Source organism: Stenella coeruleoalba (assembly GCF_951394435.1).
Source record: "Stenella coeruleoalba genome assembly, chromosome: 9".
NCBI lineage: Eukaryota > Metazoa > Chordata > Mammalia > Artiodactyla > Delphinidae > Stenella > Stenella coeruleoalba.
The window spans coordinates 82,333,278-82,352,528 of NC_137155.1; the positions used below are offsets into that span (position 1 = coordinate 82,333,278).

General features: G+C 42.7%; 1 protein-coding gene across 4 annotated transcripts in view; it reads left to right on the plus strand.

Moving 5' to 3' along the window:
* Positions 1-9,259: 9,259 nt before the first annotated feature.
* AHCYL2 (adenosylhomocysteinase like 2) overlaps positions 9,260-19,251 on the plus strand; it is a 173,039-nt gene continuing 163,047 nt past the window's right edge. For 2 of the 4 annotated variants that reach the window (XM_079931258.1, XM_079931259.1), the window contains exon 1: positions 9,546-9,657. Coding sequence is in view for 2 of the 4 variants with exons in the window: in XM_079931257.1 (XP_079787383.1) it covers positions 9,295-9,657 (363 nt within the window). In the remaining 2 variants the exon portion in view is untranslated. Of the gene's footprint in view, positions 9,658-19,251 lie in introns of all 4 variants that reach the window. The other 2 variants (XM_079931257.1, XM_079931260.1) reach the window with 2 other exon arrangements.

A 19,251-nucleotide genomic window follows, 5' to 3' on the forward strand; every position in this document is an offset into this window, starting at 1 on the left:
CCTAAGTATATACCTCAGTGCAACAGACCTAAGAGGCACTGTTAACACCCCCAAGATACTGAGGCACAGAATGGTTCAATAGTTTGCCCAAGGGACTTCCCTGGTGGCACAGCGGTTAAGAATCCGGCTGCCAATGCAGGGGACACAGGTTCGAGCCCTGGTCCGGGAAGATCCCACATGCCGTGGAGCAACTAAGCCTGTGCACCACAACTACTGAGCCTGTGCTCTAGAGCCCGTGAGCCACAACTACTGAGCCCATGTGCCACAGCTACTGAAGCCCGTGCGCCTAGAGCCTCTGCTCCGCAGCAAGAGAAGCCACTGCAATGAGAAGCCTGCGCACCGCAGTGCAGAGTAGCCCCCACTCGCCGCAACTAGAGAAAGCCCGCGTGCAGCAACGAAGACCCAATGCAGCCAAAAATAAATAAAATAAAAATAAATATTTTTTTAAATCCTACAAAAAAAAATAGTTTGCCTGAGGCTACAGAGTAAGTGATAATGCTGGGATTCCATCAGAGCCATCTGGCTCCAGAGTGACCTGGCTCTTGGCCAATGCAGTCTACTGCCTCTTGTTTAATTTAGAAGGATGAGAGGAACTAGTTTTCTGTAGCAACAAGCTCAGTGAAGCAAAATGACTTGACTTGCCCACAACCTCATAGCTAGTAAGTGACAGACTCTGGGTCCAGGGCCTTCCTGACTCTGCAATCCAGACTCTTTCTACTCTCAGTTCTGACCTCTGGTTTTTCCTCCTGTCCAGGTTTCCCCTGCTGTGTTCCCTCTGGCCACCCTGTATCCCCTTGTGCTTGCTCATCTTGTTCGTTCTTGACATCACTGCTCCTCTCAACAGTAGTACAGCTAATTTTTTTCTTTTAAAATTGAAGTATAGTTGATTTACAATGTTGTGTTAGTTTCAGGTGTACAGCAAAGTGATTCAGTTGTATATATATGTATTTCTTTTTCAGATTCTTGTCCATTATAGGTTATTACAAGATATTGAATATAGTTCCCTGTGCTATACAGTAGGTCCTTGTTGTTTATTCTGTATATGGTAGTGTGTATCTGTTAATCCCAAACTCCTAATATATCCCTCCCCTGCCTTTCCCCTTTGGTAATCATAAGTTTGTTTGTCTGTGAGTCTATTTCTGTTTTGTAAATAAGTTCATTTGTATCATTTTTTTAGATTCCACATATAAGTGATATCTTTTGATATTTGTCTTTCTGTCTTACTTCACTTAGTATGATAATCTCTAGGTCCTTCCATGTAGCTGCAAATGGCATTATTTCATTCTTTTTTGATGGCTGAGTAATAGTCCATAGTGTGTGTGTATATATATGTACCACGTCCTCTTTATTCATTCCTCTGTCGATGGACATTTAGATTGCTTCCATGTCTGGCTACTGTAAATAGTGCTGCTATGAATATTGGGGTGCATGTATCTTTTTGAATTAGAATTTTCATCTCTTACAGATATATGCCCAGGAGTGGGATTGCTGGATCATATGGTAATTCTATTTTTTGTTTTTTAAGGAACCTCCATACTGTTCTCCATAGTGGCTGCACCAATTTACATTCCCCCCAACAGTGTAGGAGGGTTCCCTTTTCTCCACACCCTCTCCAGCATTTATTGTTTATAAACATTTGGGGAGGGGCAGTGCCACACAGCTTGCATGATCTTAGTTCCCCAACCAGGGATCCAACCCAGGCTCTGGCAGTGAAAGCGTGGAGTCCTAACCACTGGACCTCCAAGGAATTCCCTATTTGTGGACTTTTTGATGATGGCCATTCTGACTGGGGTGAGGTGATACTTTATAGTAGTTTTTATTTTCATTTCTCTAATAATTAGCGATGTTGAGCATCTTTTCTTTTGCCTGTTGGCCATCTGTATGTCTTCAGTAGTAGAGCTATTTTTAAACCTTTATCAACAGCAGTATGCAAAACAACAAAAATGATCAGTGTTGTCTAATCTTTTCTGAAACAAGGGGAAATGTTAATTTTCTTTCTTCTTTTTATCTCCATGTAAATTCCCTCCATCTCTTCTTTCTTTAGTAGTATTACTTATATAAAGGATGGGGAATGGGGTATTGGGGGAGTTTATTCTGGGCTTTGAAAAGCTGAGAAATGTTACCCTTCAGTTTGACTGTGGAGGCTGATAGATTCTGTGACCACTAGAGGGCACTGTGAGCCCACCTTTTGTGAATGCAGACAGGCAGCTGTTGGAAATCCGTGACTGTGGACACTCCCACAAAGCAGTTGTGCATTGCAGTATTTTTATAGGAGCGCCAGATCTTGGGACTGAGCAATAGTGGCCACTTTCCTACCAAAACTCCTGAATTAGACCCCTGGAAGAAACTCCTCAGGGTCCAAGAGGAGCTTGGTTTGGGGGACTCCCTGTGGCTGTGCTGCTGCCCTGAGGTCTCCGTGCTTTCAGCCCTCCAGCAGGCTCTGCCCTCAGCTGCTCCATTGGGCCCCCCTTACACTCAGACTCAGTCATCCATCTTCCCAGCTTGTGAGGCCTGCCCCTTTTGGTACCAGATTCTTTTTTTTTTTTTTTTTAACATGTTCTCTTTTGTCTGAGAGGTCTGCATAAACACTGCTTTTGAGCAGTATCTTTAGTGAAGGAAAATGAAGCATAGCCTTTTTTTTTTTACATATTTATTGGAGTATAATTGCTTTACAATGGTGTGTTAGTTTCTGATTTATAACAAAGAATCAGTTATACATATACATATGTTCCCATATCTCTTCCCTCTTGCGTCTCCCTCCGTCCCACCCTCCCTATCCCACCCCTCTAGGTGGTGCATTCTTTTAAGTAGTATGTCCACTGCCCCAACCCTTCCTCTGCTTGTGTGAGTCATTTTTTAATCTAAGAAATTGAAAAGATAGAGAAGCACAAAGAACAACCTAATAATAAACACCCACATTCCCACTACTCAGAAATAACTTTTAAAAAACCATTTTATCATATTTGCTTCCAGCCTACTTTTAAAAAAGAAATATAGTGTAACAGATTTAGCTATAAAGTTCCCTTTGACCAACACTCCTCTCCCATTTTTCCTCCCACTTTCCCCTTCCTCCACAGAAAAACAACTGTCTGAATTTAGTGGGTTTCCTTCCAGTCCATTTTTATATTTTCATATGTGCAAATGAAGCTATGCATCCATAAACTATGTATTGCTTTTGTCTGCTTTTATTTTTTTAATTTTTTAATTATATTTTTTATTGAAGTATAGTTGATTTGCAATATATTAGTTTCAGGTGTACAGCACAGTGATTCAGTATTTTTATAGATTATACCCCATTAAAAGTTATTACAAAATAATGTATATAATTCCCTGCTCTGTACAATATAGTTTTGCCTGCTCTTAAAGTCTTTTTTTTAAGTTAATTTATTTTATTTTATTTATTTTTGGCTGCATTGGGTCTTCGTTGTTGCGTGTGGGCTTTCTCTAGTTGCGGCGAGCGGGGGCTACTCTTCATTGCGGTGCGCAGGCTTCTCATTGTGGTGGCTTCTTTTGTTGTGGAGCATGGGCTCTAGGAGCACGGGCTTCAGTAGTTGTGGCGCACGGGCTTAGTTGCTCCGCGGCATGTGGGATCTTCCTGGACCAGGGATTGAACCTGTGTCCCCAGCATTGACAGGCGGATTCTTAACCACTGTGCCACCCGGGAAGTCCCTGCTCTTAAAGTTTTAATTTCCATCTCAATTATGCATGATATAGTTTGAAAAGTCAAATAGTTCTACAGGTCTTGTTGATTAAAGCAGCTATCTCAGTACCCCATAATTTCCTGTTCCTGGGAGCCAACCACTTTATTTTAGATGATCCTTGTGATATTTACTTCCATATGTCTGAATAACATGATAATGCCACCTCTTGAATGTTCATTTTAGGTGTTATCATTTGACCTCCCAATATACAGAATATGGATTTAGCTCTTTTTCACTCTGCCTACAAGAGGGAAAAAGAGATGGAGGGGGGAGGAGTCAACAGTGACAGTTTTGAAAGCTGGAAAGCAAATGAGTGGCAATTTGGCAGTCCTGAAAAAGCTAAAATAAAGTTTTAGCCAGCACTAGGGAAAACTTATATTGCAGCACCCCTAAAAGGCTCTGAATTGGAGGCAGCAGGTACTTTAGAAGGTAGAAATGAAAGCAGGAGGATTGGTTTCTGACCCCCTACCTAACTCTGAACAGTGAGATGACTGCCCTTCCCAACTTTGGCTGCTTCTCAGTTCATTCTCTGGAGAAGGCAAACAGAGGGTCTGTAGTATTTGAAGGCATTATCTTCTGGCTTCCAGAAGTTCATTTTAAGAAGTTCAGTATCTTTCTGACTCTTGAAATGTTGTAAAAATGTTCCTTGATCCACTCCAGACATTTGAAGGATTATCTCTTTGTCCCCAGAGTTTTGAAATTTAATAGTGATGTGTATTAATGTAGGTTTATTTTCATCTATTGGGCTGGCACCTAGTGGCCCCTTTCATTATGGAAATTCTCCTTTTTCAGTTTTGGGAAAATTTTTGAGTTATTTATTTGAATTCCCCCCTCCCACACCCCCAATTTTCCTTGTCACTTTTCTGGCACTCCTGTTATTTGGGTGTTGGTCTTCTTGGACTGACCCTCTAAGTCATTTTCTTTTCTTTCTTTCTTTTTTTTTTTTTAATGAATGGTATATATTTTTTAAAATTTATTTTAGTTTTGGCTGCATTGGGTCTTTGTTGCTGCGTGCGGGTTTTCTCTAGTTGCGGTGAGCGGGGGCTACTCTTCGTTGTTGTGCGTGGGCTTCTCATTGTGGTGGCTTCTCTTGTTGCGGAGCCACGGGCTCTAGGCATGCAGGCTTCAGTAGTTGTGGTGCATGGGCTTCAGTAGTTGTGGCTCGCGGGCTGTAGAGTGCAGGCTCAGTAGTTGTGGTGCACGGGCTTAGTTGCTCCGCGACATATGGGATCTTCCCGGACCAGGGATCGTGTCCCCTGCATTGGCAGGCGGATTCTTAACCACTGCGCCACCAGGGAAGCCCTTTTTTTTTTTTTTAATTAGAGAAAAAACGTATATTGAATATCTGAAAAACAATTCCTAAGAGATCAGCTTTTCCAGAAAACTGCGGCTACCCAATGCATTGTACCTATCATGTTAAGACGTGCACTGGACACAAATATAAAAACCACGACTAACACAAAATTGTAAATCCACTATACTTCAATTAAAAAAAAAACCATGAAATAAGCCACCATTACTCAACAATCTGAACAAAAATAAACTGCATCTTTCCTATTTTTAATTTCTTCCTCCTTTTTTTTTTTGGCAGTGCCATGTGGTTTGTGGGATCTTAGTTCCCTGACCAGGGATTGAACCCAGGCCCTTGGCAGTGAGAGCGTAGAGCCCTAACCACTGGACAACCAGGGAATTCCCAATTTCTTCTTCTTTTTATTTATTGAGTTTTTAAAAATTTCTGCTAGTATGCTTTCATTTTAAAGGTCTCATGTTTGTTTTCTGAATGTTCACTTCTTCTTTTTTTTTTTTTTTTTTGCGGTGCGTGAGCCTCTCACTGTTGTGGCCTCTCCCGTTGCGGAGCACAGGCTCTGGACGCGCAGGCTCAGTGGCCATGGCTCATGGGCCCAGCTGCTCCGCAGCATGTGGGATCTTCCCGGCCCAGGGCACAAACCCGTGTCCCCTGCATCAGCAGGCGGACTCTCAACCACTGTGCCACCAGGGAAGCCCTGAATATTCACTTCTTGAAACAGCATGTTCTTTCACAAATAAAATATCTTTAAGTCTCAGGATATTGATGATTTTTTTGGGGGGGGTGTCTTGATTTCTTCTTGACGCATAGCCTCTGTTTCCTCCCAGTTGTTTTTTTCTGCTTGCTTATGTTGATCTCTGTCTTCCATATTAAAGGTTTTCTTGTATAACTTGTGACTTTATCTACTCATACTTAAGAATGTAGCACTGAGTAGTTCTCTGGAAACTCTGCGAACATGGGTGTGGTCTTCACCGAGGGTGATCTGGCTGGCCTATTTCCTTGGGGAACTCTCAATGTTATATCTTCAAGTTTTCTCACTTGGACTGGTCAGATTATCTTAGAGAAGTTCTTCCAGTCTCCTGCATGGAAGATACATTTCTGCCTGCCAGGGTCTGGAAGCTGAATGAGCCAGGTGAGGGAAGAGGACCTGTAGTCTAAATATTTCATAAACTAAATAGTTCATAAACTTGTGCTTAATTATCCTGTTTCCATTACGGTATTTCCATCTTCAACTGTGCCTTGTGTCCCTCAGTAACAAAGACGGCGGAAGCAGCAGGTGTGTAGGATAGAGTTGAGAATGGGTGAGGAATGTGCTCTGATGTTTGGCCTCAAACTGTGGATGGTGCCTGGATAAATAAACGATGAATATCAGTTTCTTTCCAGTGCTCCAACTCCTTATGTTTTGTAACCACATCCCATTGAAGAATTAGTTCATCCCCTCAGTAATCAAGTCTAGTGGCCGTCCAGGTAGGCAGCTGCTGCCTATGAGCTTCAACACAGGCCAGGTGGCTGTACCACAGCTCCCTTGTGCATTAGGGGGAAGAAAGAAATCAGTTATAGAGCTGCTAATCTCTTCTCTGACAGCTGGAGGATGAAGCTCTAAGCTGGTTCTTTATAATAGGAAGGAAATTCTGACAGACAGAGTGTGAAGAGAAAGCTTAAGAAGCCCCTGCGTCTGGTGGACTTGTGGGCTTTGTGGAACTGGAAGTGCTCAGATGCCTTCCAACTCACGGTGTTAGGCATAAGTTTTTGAAGGCCAGGATACAAAAGATTCCATTCAGTGTAGGACAACTCCACAAAGGAACAGATTTCCAAGATAGCAGTAGCACAGGGAAGGAGATCAAGGCAGGTGATTTCTCCCTCTCCTTCTTGCCAGGGGAAAAATAGTTGATCCAAAGACTAGATGTCCAGTGGCCTTCTGGGGTTGTCAGGGCAATCACTTAGTCTCTGAACAACCATAAACTGTAAGATCCCCTTTGCCTCAGTTTCTCTGAGAACGGAGAAGAAATGACCTACCGCATAATCTGTCACCCAGAGTCAATTGTATTTTAATGTATTGCTTTTTTCAAGTATTATTTACATAGTTAAAATCTAATAGAATGTGCAATTCTGTTTCCTGCTTTTTAGCTTATTATTTTATCGTAAGCATTTATTTCCCTTCATCATTTAAAAAAGGTCTTGGCCAACTTAATTTTAAAGGTTGTAACCATTCCTCTGTTGTTGGACATTAGTATCAGATAACTTTTCACAATTAAAAATAAAACTGCCATACATGTCTGCAGGTTTACACCTTTTAAAATAAGTTAAAAATTTTAAAATAATACAGAAAAGTACAAAGTAAAAAAAAAAAAAAAACTCACCCCAAATCCCATCACTTAAAGAAATCACTATTCATATTTTAGTTAATATTCCTCTCTGCTGATACACTTAACCTGAATTTCATATTATCTCCCTGAAACCGAGCAAGAGTCTGCATGCCCTCTCGGGTGCTCCTCCGTGTCGCCTGTTTCTTGTTTATAGTAAAGAAAAAAAAAAAGGCTTTAATCTCCTAGGTCCTCCCCAAATTCCAAAGAGCAGGCTCAAGCATTAATAGGGCAATAGAGTCACAGGACATAGTTCCAGTTCCTCCTGAAGGGATATAGATAACAATCTGATAGGTATCTTTGAGTTCTACAGAAACTAAGACCCCTACCCATATGGAGGATAGTGACTACAAGCATGGGTACCCTAGACTGGTTGGAACCAGAAGGTTGAGATTCCGGAGACATCACCCTGTTACTTCACCACCGACCAATCAGAATTAAGTCACACATCCTGCAGCCCTAAATTTTGTCTATCAGGGAGGTCGGGCTTTTTGAGCACTAGCTGCTTGTTCCGCTTGGCACCCTGCAATAAACTTTTCTCTGCTCCAAACTTTGACATTTTGGTTTACTTGACTTCATTGTGCCACTGGCACACGAACTTGAGTTAGACATCTATTAGAATTAACAGGGCAGGAATTCCCTTGACGTCCGGTGGTTAGGACTCCGTGCTTTCACTGCCAAGGGTTCAGTCCCTGATCGGGGAACTAAGACGCCGCAAGCTGTGTGGAGGGGCAAAAAAAAAATAATAATAAAAAAGAGGGAATTAATTAACAGGGCAAAAGAATTGGCCTTGTTTAAGGCAACATGTAATTTTTAAAAAATTTAATTCAATTTATTTAGGCTGCATTGGGTCTTCATTGCTGTGCACGGGCTTTCTCTAGTTGGGGCGAGCAGGGGCTCTAGGTGCTCAGGCTTCAGTAGTTGTGGCTCTCCGGCTCTAGAGCGCAGGCTCAGTAGTTGTGGCCCACGGGCTTAGTCGCTCCACAGCATGTGGTATCTTCCCAGACCAGGGGTCGAACACCATGTCCCTTACACTGGCAGGCGGATTCTTAACCACTGTGCCACCAGGGAAGTCCCCAACGTGTAATTCTCTAGCCTTGAAATTTTGACCTAGTGATACCTAACTTCTTTTTTTGGACTGATGTTAAATTCCAAGCTCAGAATGTTCTAGAAATCACCACAGTAGGCAAGGTCCTAATTTATTCCTTCTAAAAACAGAGCCATTAAAGTTCGGAAAGCTGTTAGGGTCCCGATTTCATTGATGAAGAAAAATCAAGTCACTTTAAGCCGTAAGTCGGCGCTCTCCCCACGTGACACCTCTTTTCCTTTAAATGCCTGCTCACGTGATCTTAGACTTGCACACTCGGAGGCAATTTAGGGTAGGGTAGAAAGTCATTCCTCCCCCACCTTCCCAACCCTAGGGTTTCTAGCGTTTCTAGGGTTTCCCCGGAAGCCGCAACTCTTCTGGAGACTTTCTCTTCCTCATGTCGTGTCACCCGTTGTCACTTCTTCCCGTTAGTCACCGGCACTAGAGCTCCATCTCTACTACATAATCCCGCTTGCTGGAGGAAGAGGGATTGGGACTACAACTCCCAGGGGGCATCGTGCGCCCAGCCCTTGGCGGCGCGCAGTGGTGGTCGGGGGCTGAGGTCCCACTGTCTTTTCGCCTCGTGCGGCCCAGAGCAAGCGCACTACAGGTTCCGTGGCTCCACGCGCGCGAGCGAGCCAGGTCGGGGCGGGGCGGGGCGGGACGGGGCGGTGGGGGAGAGGCGGGGGCTGGCTGGCGGGCGGGCAGAGGAAGGGGGTGGGAGCGGAGGCGATGGAGGGGAGGAGTGGGGGAATGGGGGAGGGATGGGGAAGGGAGGCGGGAGGCGGGGCCGAGCAGGAGCTGGAGTCTGAGCCGGCGGTTGCAGTGGAGGCGGTGATGTCGGTGCAGGTCGTGTCAGCAGCGGCTGCCGCGAAGGTGCCTGAGGTGGAGCTGAAGGACCTGAGCCCCTCCGAGGCGGAGCCGCAGCTGGGACTGAGCACGGCGGCCGTGAGCGCCATGGCCCCCCCAGCGGGCGGCGGGGACCCTGAAGCTCCAGCTCCCGTGGCGGAGCGGCCCCCGGCCCCTGGCCCGGGATCGGGGCCCGCTGCGGCTCTCAGCCCAGCCGCTGGGAAAGTGCCTCAGGCGTCGGCCATGAAGCGGAGCGACCCTCATCACCAGCATCAGAGGCACCGCGACGGCGGCGAGGCCCTGGTCAGCCCCGACGGCACCGTCACCGAGGCGCCGCGCACGGTCAAGAAGGTATTGGGGCCGGGCTGCCTCTTTCGGAGAGCGAGGGTGGGAGGGGGAACCGCAGATCCTCTCGGCGCTGCGGCACCACCCTCAAGGCCCTCCCTTCTGATCGTAGGAGCAGAGAGATCCCTTTTCCCCGTAAACCCGCTCTCTCAGAGATGTTCCCACCCGGGCCCCAGTGCTGGGGAGCGAAGACTCCCGTTGGTACGGCTGTACTTAGTAGCTGGGAATAACATGGAGGTAGCGCTGTCCCCTGCTCCTTGGAATAGTATTACCCCTCTCTGTACTCCCAACATACTCCCGTGTGTATTTTCCAGACTATCGGGGAGAAGACCCCGATGGTGTAGAAAAAGCTTACTGCTTATGAGAGTTCATCCAGCAATAAGGATGGAAAGAGCTTTTCTATTTGGAGATCTTTTCTATAAGGAGTAGTTACCTCGCACTGAGATCCTCAGTTGTCTGGTTTCTGTACAGATGATGATTTTCTGCCTTTCTGTGGCTAAGCGCTTCCATCGAGCAGTATTGATGCCGTGCCCTTCATTCCAGATACTGCAATATCCTTACATCTTCTCTGAATGTAGAAGGGTAATGGAGAGATTCTCTTCACTGTTTTCTCTTCAGAGGTTTGTCCTCTCTGCTCAGTAGTTGGTCACCAAGATTATTAGACTGTGTATGAAGATAATGATTGTTTTATTGGTTCTTTTATTATGATCTGAAAGTGTTAGGAAGAAATGCTTCTACTTTTGGGAAAGACGATCACTGTGGGGTTTTCTGTCTCAGCTGTCAGCTTCTTTCAGATATAGTTTTGAAGAGGCCGTAGCCTCAGAACACCAAGGAGTAGGTGTGCCTAAATGTTTGATATTCCCAGTATTACCCTTACAATGGCTATCTGTGGTGTGTCTGTCCTCTCATAAAGCAAATCAGTACGGAAGAAAAAGGGCAAATATTGCAAATACAGAGATGTGGATCGTATGAAAAGGGATTATCATTTTAATTTCCGAGGTAGAATGTGAACACAGTAATTTATAGGTTTTTTTACTTTGTGAATGATTTTTAAAAATCTATTTATTTATTTTTGGCTGTGTTGGGTCTTTGTCGCTGTACGCGGGCTTTCTCTAGTTGCGGCTAGCGGGGGCTACTCTTCATTGCGGTGCGCGGGCTTCTCATTGCGGTGGCTTCTTTTGTTGCGGAGCACGGGCTTCAGTAGTTGTGGCTCGTGGGCTCTAGAGCGCAGCCTCAGTAGTTGTGGTGCACGGGCTTAGTTGCTCCTGGGCATGTGGGATCTTCCCGGACCAGGGCTCGAACCCGTGTCCCCTGCATTGGCAGGCGGATTCTTAACCACTGGCCACCAGGGAAGTCCCCTTGTGAATTATTTTTAATTGCTTTATCAGAACAGCAAAGAAGTGATGTGAAGTCTGCATTGGTTTCACTGTGCAGGATTCAGCTGAGTTGGAACCTTGTATCCAGCCTAACTTTGGTTGTAATAGCCTCATTATTAAGGTATGAAGCAGAGAACCCTTCCATTTTAATTAGCCAAATATAGGTGATAACATCAGAGGCAAGACTGAAGGAATTTGTTTAATGATGCTTTAGGACAGTGTCTTTCTCATTTGCATTATGAAACTTCTCTGGGAGGAATTATAGGAGGAAAGAGAGGCAGCACAGGCACCAGTGCTGGTACTACCTAGATTTGAGTCTGGAAATCCGAAATGTATTTGTAACTAGTTGAGGTGCTTTATAACTTTGGCCAAATCCACTGATTAAGGGTCTTTTTGTGTAAAATCTGTATTTTGATTAGGTCTCTTGAGGGTAAGAGTGTTTAACAAATTGCCTTTATTTATTTTTTTGGCCTTGTCATGAAGCTTGCGGGATCTTAGTTCCTTGACCAGGAATTGAACCTGGGGCCACAGCAGTGAAAGCGTGGAGTCCTAACCACTGGACTGCCAGGGAACTCCCCAACAAATTGCCTTTTTTTTTTTAATATTTATTTTTATTTATTTGGCTGCATCGGGTCTTAGTTGTGGCACGTGGGATCTTCGTTGCAGCATGTGCTGTCTTTTTGTGTGGCCCGCGGGCTCAAATTGCCTTTAGAACATGGGATTTACAGTCAAGCAGACCTGGGTTTGAATCCTAGTACCCCCACTAACTAGCTTTTGGGTAATTTCCAAATTCTCTAAATCTTAGTTTTCTCCTTTATAAAGTGAGGTTACTAATACGATTGAGGATTAGAAATATTTGTAGAGGGCTTAGCATTGAATTTGGCACATATAGTGAGGGCTTGAGAAGTTACAGCAATCATTAAGAATTGATTTTATTTTTTTCTTCCTTCCATCATGGCTTAAGTGCACCACTATGGCTTCCTTTAAATGGTGCATACTATTCAATATATTCTATATAAGGCAGTGAGAAAATCACAGGCCAGCATCAGTCTGTTTTTCCTAATTCTAGATGTGTTTCTTGACCATTTTCCTTGTTGCTGAACCACATTCTTCCTGTTTTTCCAGCATCAAAATGTAGGTCCCATGATTCTAGATTTACTCAGCAGCCTCAAGGCTATGGAAGACAGGGCTGAGCTTGCCTTACAATGTTAATTGCAACCAAAAAACAACTTCTGTACTGGAAGTTAAGCAGGCGAAGCTCCGAGCGAGGATGCAGCTGTATGACACAACTACAGGCATTGCTGAGCTACTTTTGGGGGGCAGAATCTTTAACTTTCTTGACATCGAATTAGCTAAATTAAAACAAGTGCATGAGACTGACCTTCTTTCTTCAAGTTGAAAGTCACCTCCCCAAGGGACTGCGGTGTGATATTTTGATTTGTTAAGCCTTTCTTGATTTTTAATTTATTTAAATAATCATTCTGACCTTGACTCCCTTCTGCTTTTATTTTAGTGTAGGGAGGGACTGGAGGTACTTAGGATTGAAATAGCTACCTTTGGCTATGTAATTGGTGATCGTTGCTTTATTTTGTAACTGTCACATACAAGCTTGTTTATCTTAAGCATATTTCCATTGATGGTTTCCCTTACTCCGTTGGTGTATGTCATCAGTTTTCTTAGTACTGTTATTCTGTTCAGTCACACAAGGGAAATAAGCTTTTCATAAGAGCCAGACTTTCCAAGTGCAGCATTTAATAAGAATGAACATATGGTGTGCAGGTTACTCAGTCCCATCTTATCCTTGGCATCTACCTCCATCCTGTAATTTGTGGTGCCCTGGGGACCAGATCTTGTCACCGTGGCTATCATATATTTGTATATAATCTTTTTCTTCATAAATGAACTCAACAAACCAAGAATCTCTGTAAGAAGTGATTTGTGAAATAGGAAGATAAAGTCCACAGTGAATGCAGTTGCAATAGTTGAGAGGATTTCTTCCCTGTGTTCTTGAAAATGGGGTAATAGGAATGTCACAGCACAGCAGGGAAGACAAGGCAGGAGAGGATTTATTTCAGAAAAGTTAAAACTTTCTGACAATAAGGCTGTGAGCCTAAGAACCACAACTAGTTTGTGCTTACGTCAATATCAGTAATGACCATGTTCAAGCAGATTCCTTTTTTTTTTTGGCAAATGAATCCACCTTGCGCTGGCTTTGTTGCTGTCAGCAGAGAATGAGTTGAGCCATGCTAGTGCTTTCTTGCCCTGAATTCTTTAAGTTCTTTATTTGGTTAATTATGGACTACTAAAATGGAACCTTTTGGATATAGTCATGGGAATGGGGGAGCAGTATTACTCCTTTTGCCAGTTAGGAAAGTATAGCCTTGCAAAATGTTCAGTAAGGCACTTGGCAGATTGGCCGTAATAACAATTACCATTAATTGGCCCTTTATATATTATTGGCATTTTTCTAATCCTGACAGCTACACAATGAGATATAAGTGGCATTATCTCCATTTCACAGATAAGGAAATGAGGTCCAGAGACGGTAAAGTGCCTTGACCAAGGTTATACATCTAGAAAGTGGCAAAGGTAGGACTTAAAACCCCTGTTTTAAATCTTGGTCTGTTTCCGAAGCCTGTGTCCTTTTTATTATGCCACACTGATTCTAACTTCTTAGTTGCTGGGTTCTGGCTTTCTCCCAGAAATCTGTCAGAATACTCAGTGAACTCTAACTTATGTCTTTCTGGTTTAAGACTTAGGTCATCCTAAATCCAAAGTAAGGAGGGTCTGAGTCAGGGCTTTAGGAAGAGGATGGGAAAAAATTGTACAAATGTAGAATCTCAGAGAATTGTAGAATTATGAGAGAGGGAGAAGAGGATCTTATATGTATATAAAAAAGCATTTCAAAATCAATGATCCATTTTCACATTAGTAATTTAGTGATAATTTGAGAGATATATTCTTATTTTTAAAGTTATAAATAAATCAGGAGTACCTGTCCAGCTAACAGTTTTCCTTGTTCTTTAAGACCCACCTTCTCGGGCTTCCCTGGTGGCGCAGTGGTTGAGAGTCCGCCTGCCGATGCAGGGGACACGGGTTCGTGCCCCGGTCCGGGAAGATCCCATATGCCGCGGAGCGGCTGGGCCTGTGAGCCATGGCCGCTGAGCCTGCGCGTCCGGAGCCTGTGCTCCGCAACGGGAGAGGCCACAACAGTGAAAGGCCCGCGTACCGCTAAGAAAGAAAGAAAAAAAAAAAAAAGAAAGAAAAGACCCACCTTCTTTTATGAATCAATCTCTAGTTAAACATTTTGAAAATTAGAAGGGGAAGCATATTGTTATGTATTCCTGCTGTGTCCCAGGCATTGTATTAGAGCTTTACATATACTATTTTATTTAAGCCTTTTAAGAGCTCTCAGAAATAGGTAGTGTTATCCTTGTTTTATTGAGGAAACCGAGGGTTGGAGAGATTAAGGAATTTGTCTCAAGGTTACACGTTTAGTAACTGTGATGTGAGCTAACAGAACTCTAATCTGTTTGACTCTCATGCACAAACTCCATTGCTTTTCTTTCTTCTTTTTTTGTCCCAGCGGCATGTGGGATCTTAGTTCTCTGACCAGGGATCGAACCTGCACCCCTTACATTGGAAGTGTGGAGTCTTAACCACTGGACCGCCAGGGAAGTCCCTCCATTGCTTTTCTTTCTTTTTTAAAAAAATTTAAATATTTATTTATTTGGCTGTGCTGGGTCTTAGTTACAGCACGCAGGATCTTCACTGTGGCATGTGGGATCTTTAGTTGTGTCATGCGGGATCTAGTTCCCTGACCAGGGATCAAACCTGGGCTCCCTGAATTGAGAATGCAGAGTCTTACCCACTGGACCACCAGGGAGGTCCCTCCATTGCTTTTCAATTGAAGTATTTCTCTGTTCAAAGTTTAGCTTAAACCTTTCAAGTCTTAGTTAATCTGTATATTTTTGTGGATGTTTCTGTTATTTCACAGGCGGTTTTTAATTTATTGAGCTTATTTAATGGTCTTACCATTTATTTATGTGAACATTTATGAATTTTCTGAGAAGGTAGCCCTTATTTTGTATAATTTCTGAATTCTCTTCTTCCTGGGAAAGATTGAACATTAAGAGCTGTTTTAGGAGGTTGCTCAGAGCTGAAGTTGCAGTTGTGTATTTAATGTCCTGAGGAAGACGACTTTGGTCCTTAGTGTCCAGTTAATAGAAGAAATGGATAGTTCATGAAAAGGGAGAGTGAGTTTCTTTATTATATCATTTCCTTGAAAGTGTTCTTCTCCCCCACAGTAAAAGAAAAAAAAAAAGGAAGAGATTTGTTGGGATCTTCATTCTGACTTCATTCTTTCTTGGTAGTCCTTGTTTAAATAATTCAGAGAGGTACAACTGAGGTGGATGGGAGAAGAGTAAATCTTGGCAGCTGCCCGGATCCACCCGCCTGCCATCGTGTTCAGGTGGTATGCACAATTAGAGGAGCTGAAATTCCACTCCTCCAATAAGAGGTTTAGTTAGATTGATCAGGTTTCTGTGGAATTTGGAGAAGCTTTTTATAGTCTGAATGACCTATGGCCCGAGATTTGGTGAGAGCTGAGCAGAGGAGAAAGCAGTGGAGTGAAATTTCTTCTGTAATCGTTCCAAGTAAAACTACTTTGATTAAATTAAATAACTTAAGCCATATGATGTGTATGATTTTCAGTTCCCTCTTCCCCATCTATATTGTGCAGCAATTCAGTTAGCCATTTTCCCTCTTGGACACTGCATTAATAGCTGGTGATTTCCTATTCTTTTTTTTTTTTTTAAGGGTCTTTCAATAGAAATGGACTGGTTTGGGGCACCTGATTCTTATCCACTGTGCCACCAGGGAAGTCCCTCCAGTCTTCTTTATCTCAGAACTTATATTAAGGAAGGGTATAGAGGTTCTAGAGCTGCTAGTTGAGTTTCTGTAAGTCAGGCTTTTCCTTAAAGCCTTTCTGAATACTGCAAAGCTGTCATTGAAAGTTAAGCAAGCTGAGACTTAAACTGGCTTCATCTTCCCTACAGATTTATCTCCTGCAGTGCTCCAATGTGAACCCTTCTGATCATTCTAAAAGATTTGATTTGATATTGTTGACTACCATTTCTTGGAAACTCTTTTCTCAGCTTCAGTTATAACTTCATTTATGGCTACCATTTACTGAATACTTACTCTCTTCTAGGCCTCTATCTATCTCATCTCATTTAATCCTCATAGCAACTTTATCAGACAAATATTATCATCTTTATTTTATAGATTAGAAAATATAGGCCCAAAGAGAGTAATTAACTTGCCTAAGGCTTTGCCAATCTTTGATGCCTTTGGGATCAGTGAGATGAAACACTGCCCACAGCAATAGTGAGAGGCTTTGCCACACTGCCAACCCCTTACTTTTCTGATTAAACGCCCATGTGAAATTTGCTTAAGTTATTGCACCTAGGCTGCTGAGACTATTCTGCAACCTTTTGGATCCCAGGATCTACCCTCTTCCAAGGGGAGGCCTCACATCCCTGTTTACCTCAGTCACTACCTGATGCCTAGTCAACCATTGTCTTCCTAATACTCATTCCCTTAACACTCTCCTCATTCTCTCAGCCAGTCCAATCTTCCCAAACCTTTCCACTGTGTTCTCTGCAACTTGCCCCTTCATTATCAGTAAATCTTCTTGTAGCATCAGCCTCTAGCAGCAAGATCAAGTTACAGCGGCAACACTGGCATCTGGCACCCGTTATCCTGAACTATAATGGTGCAGCCCAAGCTGCAGCATCTCCTGCTTGGTATCCTGAACTACAATGGTACAGCCCAAGCTGCAGCATCTCCTGCTTGGCATAAGCAAACATGACATCTTTTCCAAGCCCATTCTGTGGTGGTGTTTTTAACTGTGTAGCCCTGAAAGCTACCTCATGTCCTTTCTGTAAATTCTTTTTCTGTCCAACTCAGCCAGAGTTGACTTCTGCTGTTTATGGAACTCTGAGTGATGCACTGGTTGAACCTAACCATCTGCCTTTTTAGTTGCCTGCATCTGTGGAGCTGAGAGTTGCTAGAGAAAATCAGAAAACCAGGTAGATCAATGTCACTATAAATTCATAGTCGTCAACCTCATATGCTTGATCATCGCTGCCTCGTAATGTTATACATTTTCTAGTAAGGTTACTTTCACACTCACTGCAAATGATTATTTCATACTGTATGTTTTTACTTCTAATTTCACATGTGTTCTTTTTAAACTAGTGATATGCCTTATACTTGTTATAAAAACAGAAACCACCAAAAGGGAATTCCTTCATCTTTGTACCTCCCAAATCTACAAACCTACCTCCATCTGGGGTTCATCTTTTTCTCTTTCCCTCATGTTATGATAGGGGAAGATGTGTCCTTCATTCTGTCAAAGGCCAGTCCCTCCACAAGTGTTCTAATCACATTCTCCAGTCTTCTTTTTTTTTTTTAAGATTTAATGTTATTTATTTTTGGCTGCGTTGGGTCTTTGTTGCTGCTTGTGGGCTTTCTCTAGTTGTGGTGAGCAGGGGCTACTCTTCGTTGTGGTGCGAGGGCTTCTCCTTGCGGTGGCTTCTCTTGTTGTGGAGCACAGGCTCTAGGCATGCGGGCTAAGTAGTTGTGGCACGAGGGCTTAGTTGCTCCGCGGCATGTGGGATCTTCCCAGACCAGGAATAGAACCCATGTCCCCTGCATTGGCAGGTGAATTCTTATCCACTGTGCCACCAGGGAAGTCCCTCCAGTCTTCTTAAATAACTTCTTCCTTTGGTTATTTCCTCTTTCTATTAGAGCCTTTTCTACAGATTTCCTTGCTCTAATCTCTCCCATTTTGAAAACCCTGTCCTCTAACCTCCATGTCTCCTTTCTGCTACTGTCCTATCTTTCTACTCCCTAATGCAGCTAAGTTTCTTAAAGGAGTTTTCAGTGTATGCTATATACACCTTTTGTCTTCCCACACTCTTTAACCCACTCCTATTCTAATACTCTGACCCACACGACGCCCTCTTGCTGAAGCTAATAATGTCCATCAGATTCTCACATGGCTATCTGCTTTTTCATCCCTCATCATATCAGACCTCTTGGGAGCATTTGATACCAATTTCTTACCAAAACACTGTCCTCTCTTGGCTTCCATTACCCTCCTCTTTACTAGTTTTCCTCTTATTTCCCCAGCTGCTCCTTCTCAGTCTTCTTTATGGGTTCTTTCTCCTTGATCCTGGGCGCTCTGCTCTTTCCATTGTGTTTTCTTCCTAAGTCATCGACAACATTCCTGTGCCTTTAAGTATCATCTACATACCAACAACTCCCCAGATTATTTCTTTAGCCAGGACCCCTCTTCTGAATGCCAATCTTGTGTGTGTACAACTCCCTACTTGCAGTTGGACTTCAGAACTAATGTCAAAAATGGAATTTTTGTCTCCTGTCTAATCCTCAAAATATGTTCTTGTTTTCTTCATATCAGTAAAATGGTATTTACATTATTTTTTCCCTTTTTTAAAAAAAAGTTGTTTTTAATTACACAAGTAATGCTTGAATGTATTCTTGTGAAATAATTCAATCTAATGAAGGAAACTCCTTCCTTGGCCCTCAGCCAGTCTTGTTCCCCTCCCCAGAGACCTCTGCTATCAACTTATCTTTTTCAACTTTACATTCATATTGTACATAGAGAAACTGGTAGCTTTATAATAACTTGTACATAAATAAAAGCACATTATATATATATATATATATATATATATATACACACACATTGTTTTGCAGGTTGCTTTTTCCACTTAACAGAATGTCTTGGAGCTTTTTATATATCATTACATATATATGTGTCGCATACTTTTTGACTGCTGAGTTGATTTCCAAAGTCTATACCATTGTTGTTTATTAAACTATTCTGTTGATGCACATTTAACTTAATTTTTATATGCTATAGTAGCTATTTGTATGCATTCCTTTTGTGTACATGTGTAAGTGTTTCTCTAGGATAGATACCTAAAAGTAGAATTTTGGAGTTGAAAGATATTCACATTTTAAGCTTAATACATAATATCATGTTGCCTTCAAAAATGTAGTACCATTTTATACATCCACTAACTATATACAAGATAACCCTTTTACTACACCTTCACCAATACTGGATATTTTTACATCTTTTATAAGAAAAAAAGACATAAAGGTGTAAAGATGCCTTTTTTTAAAGGCATTT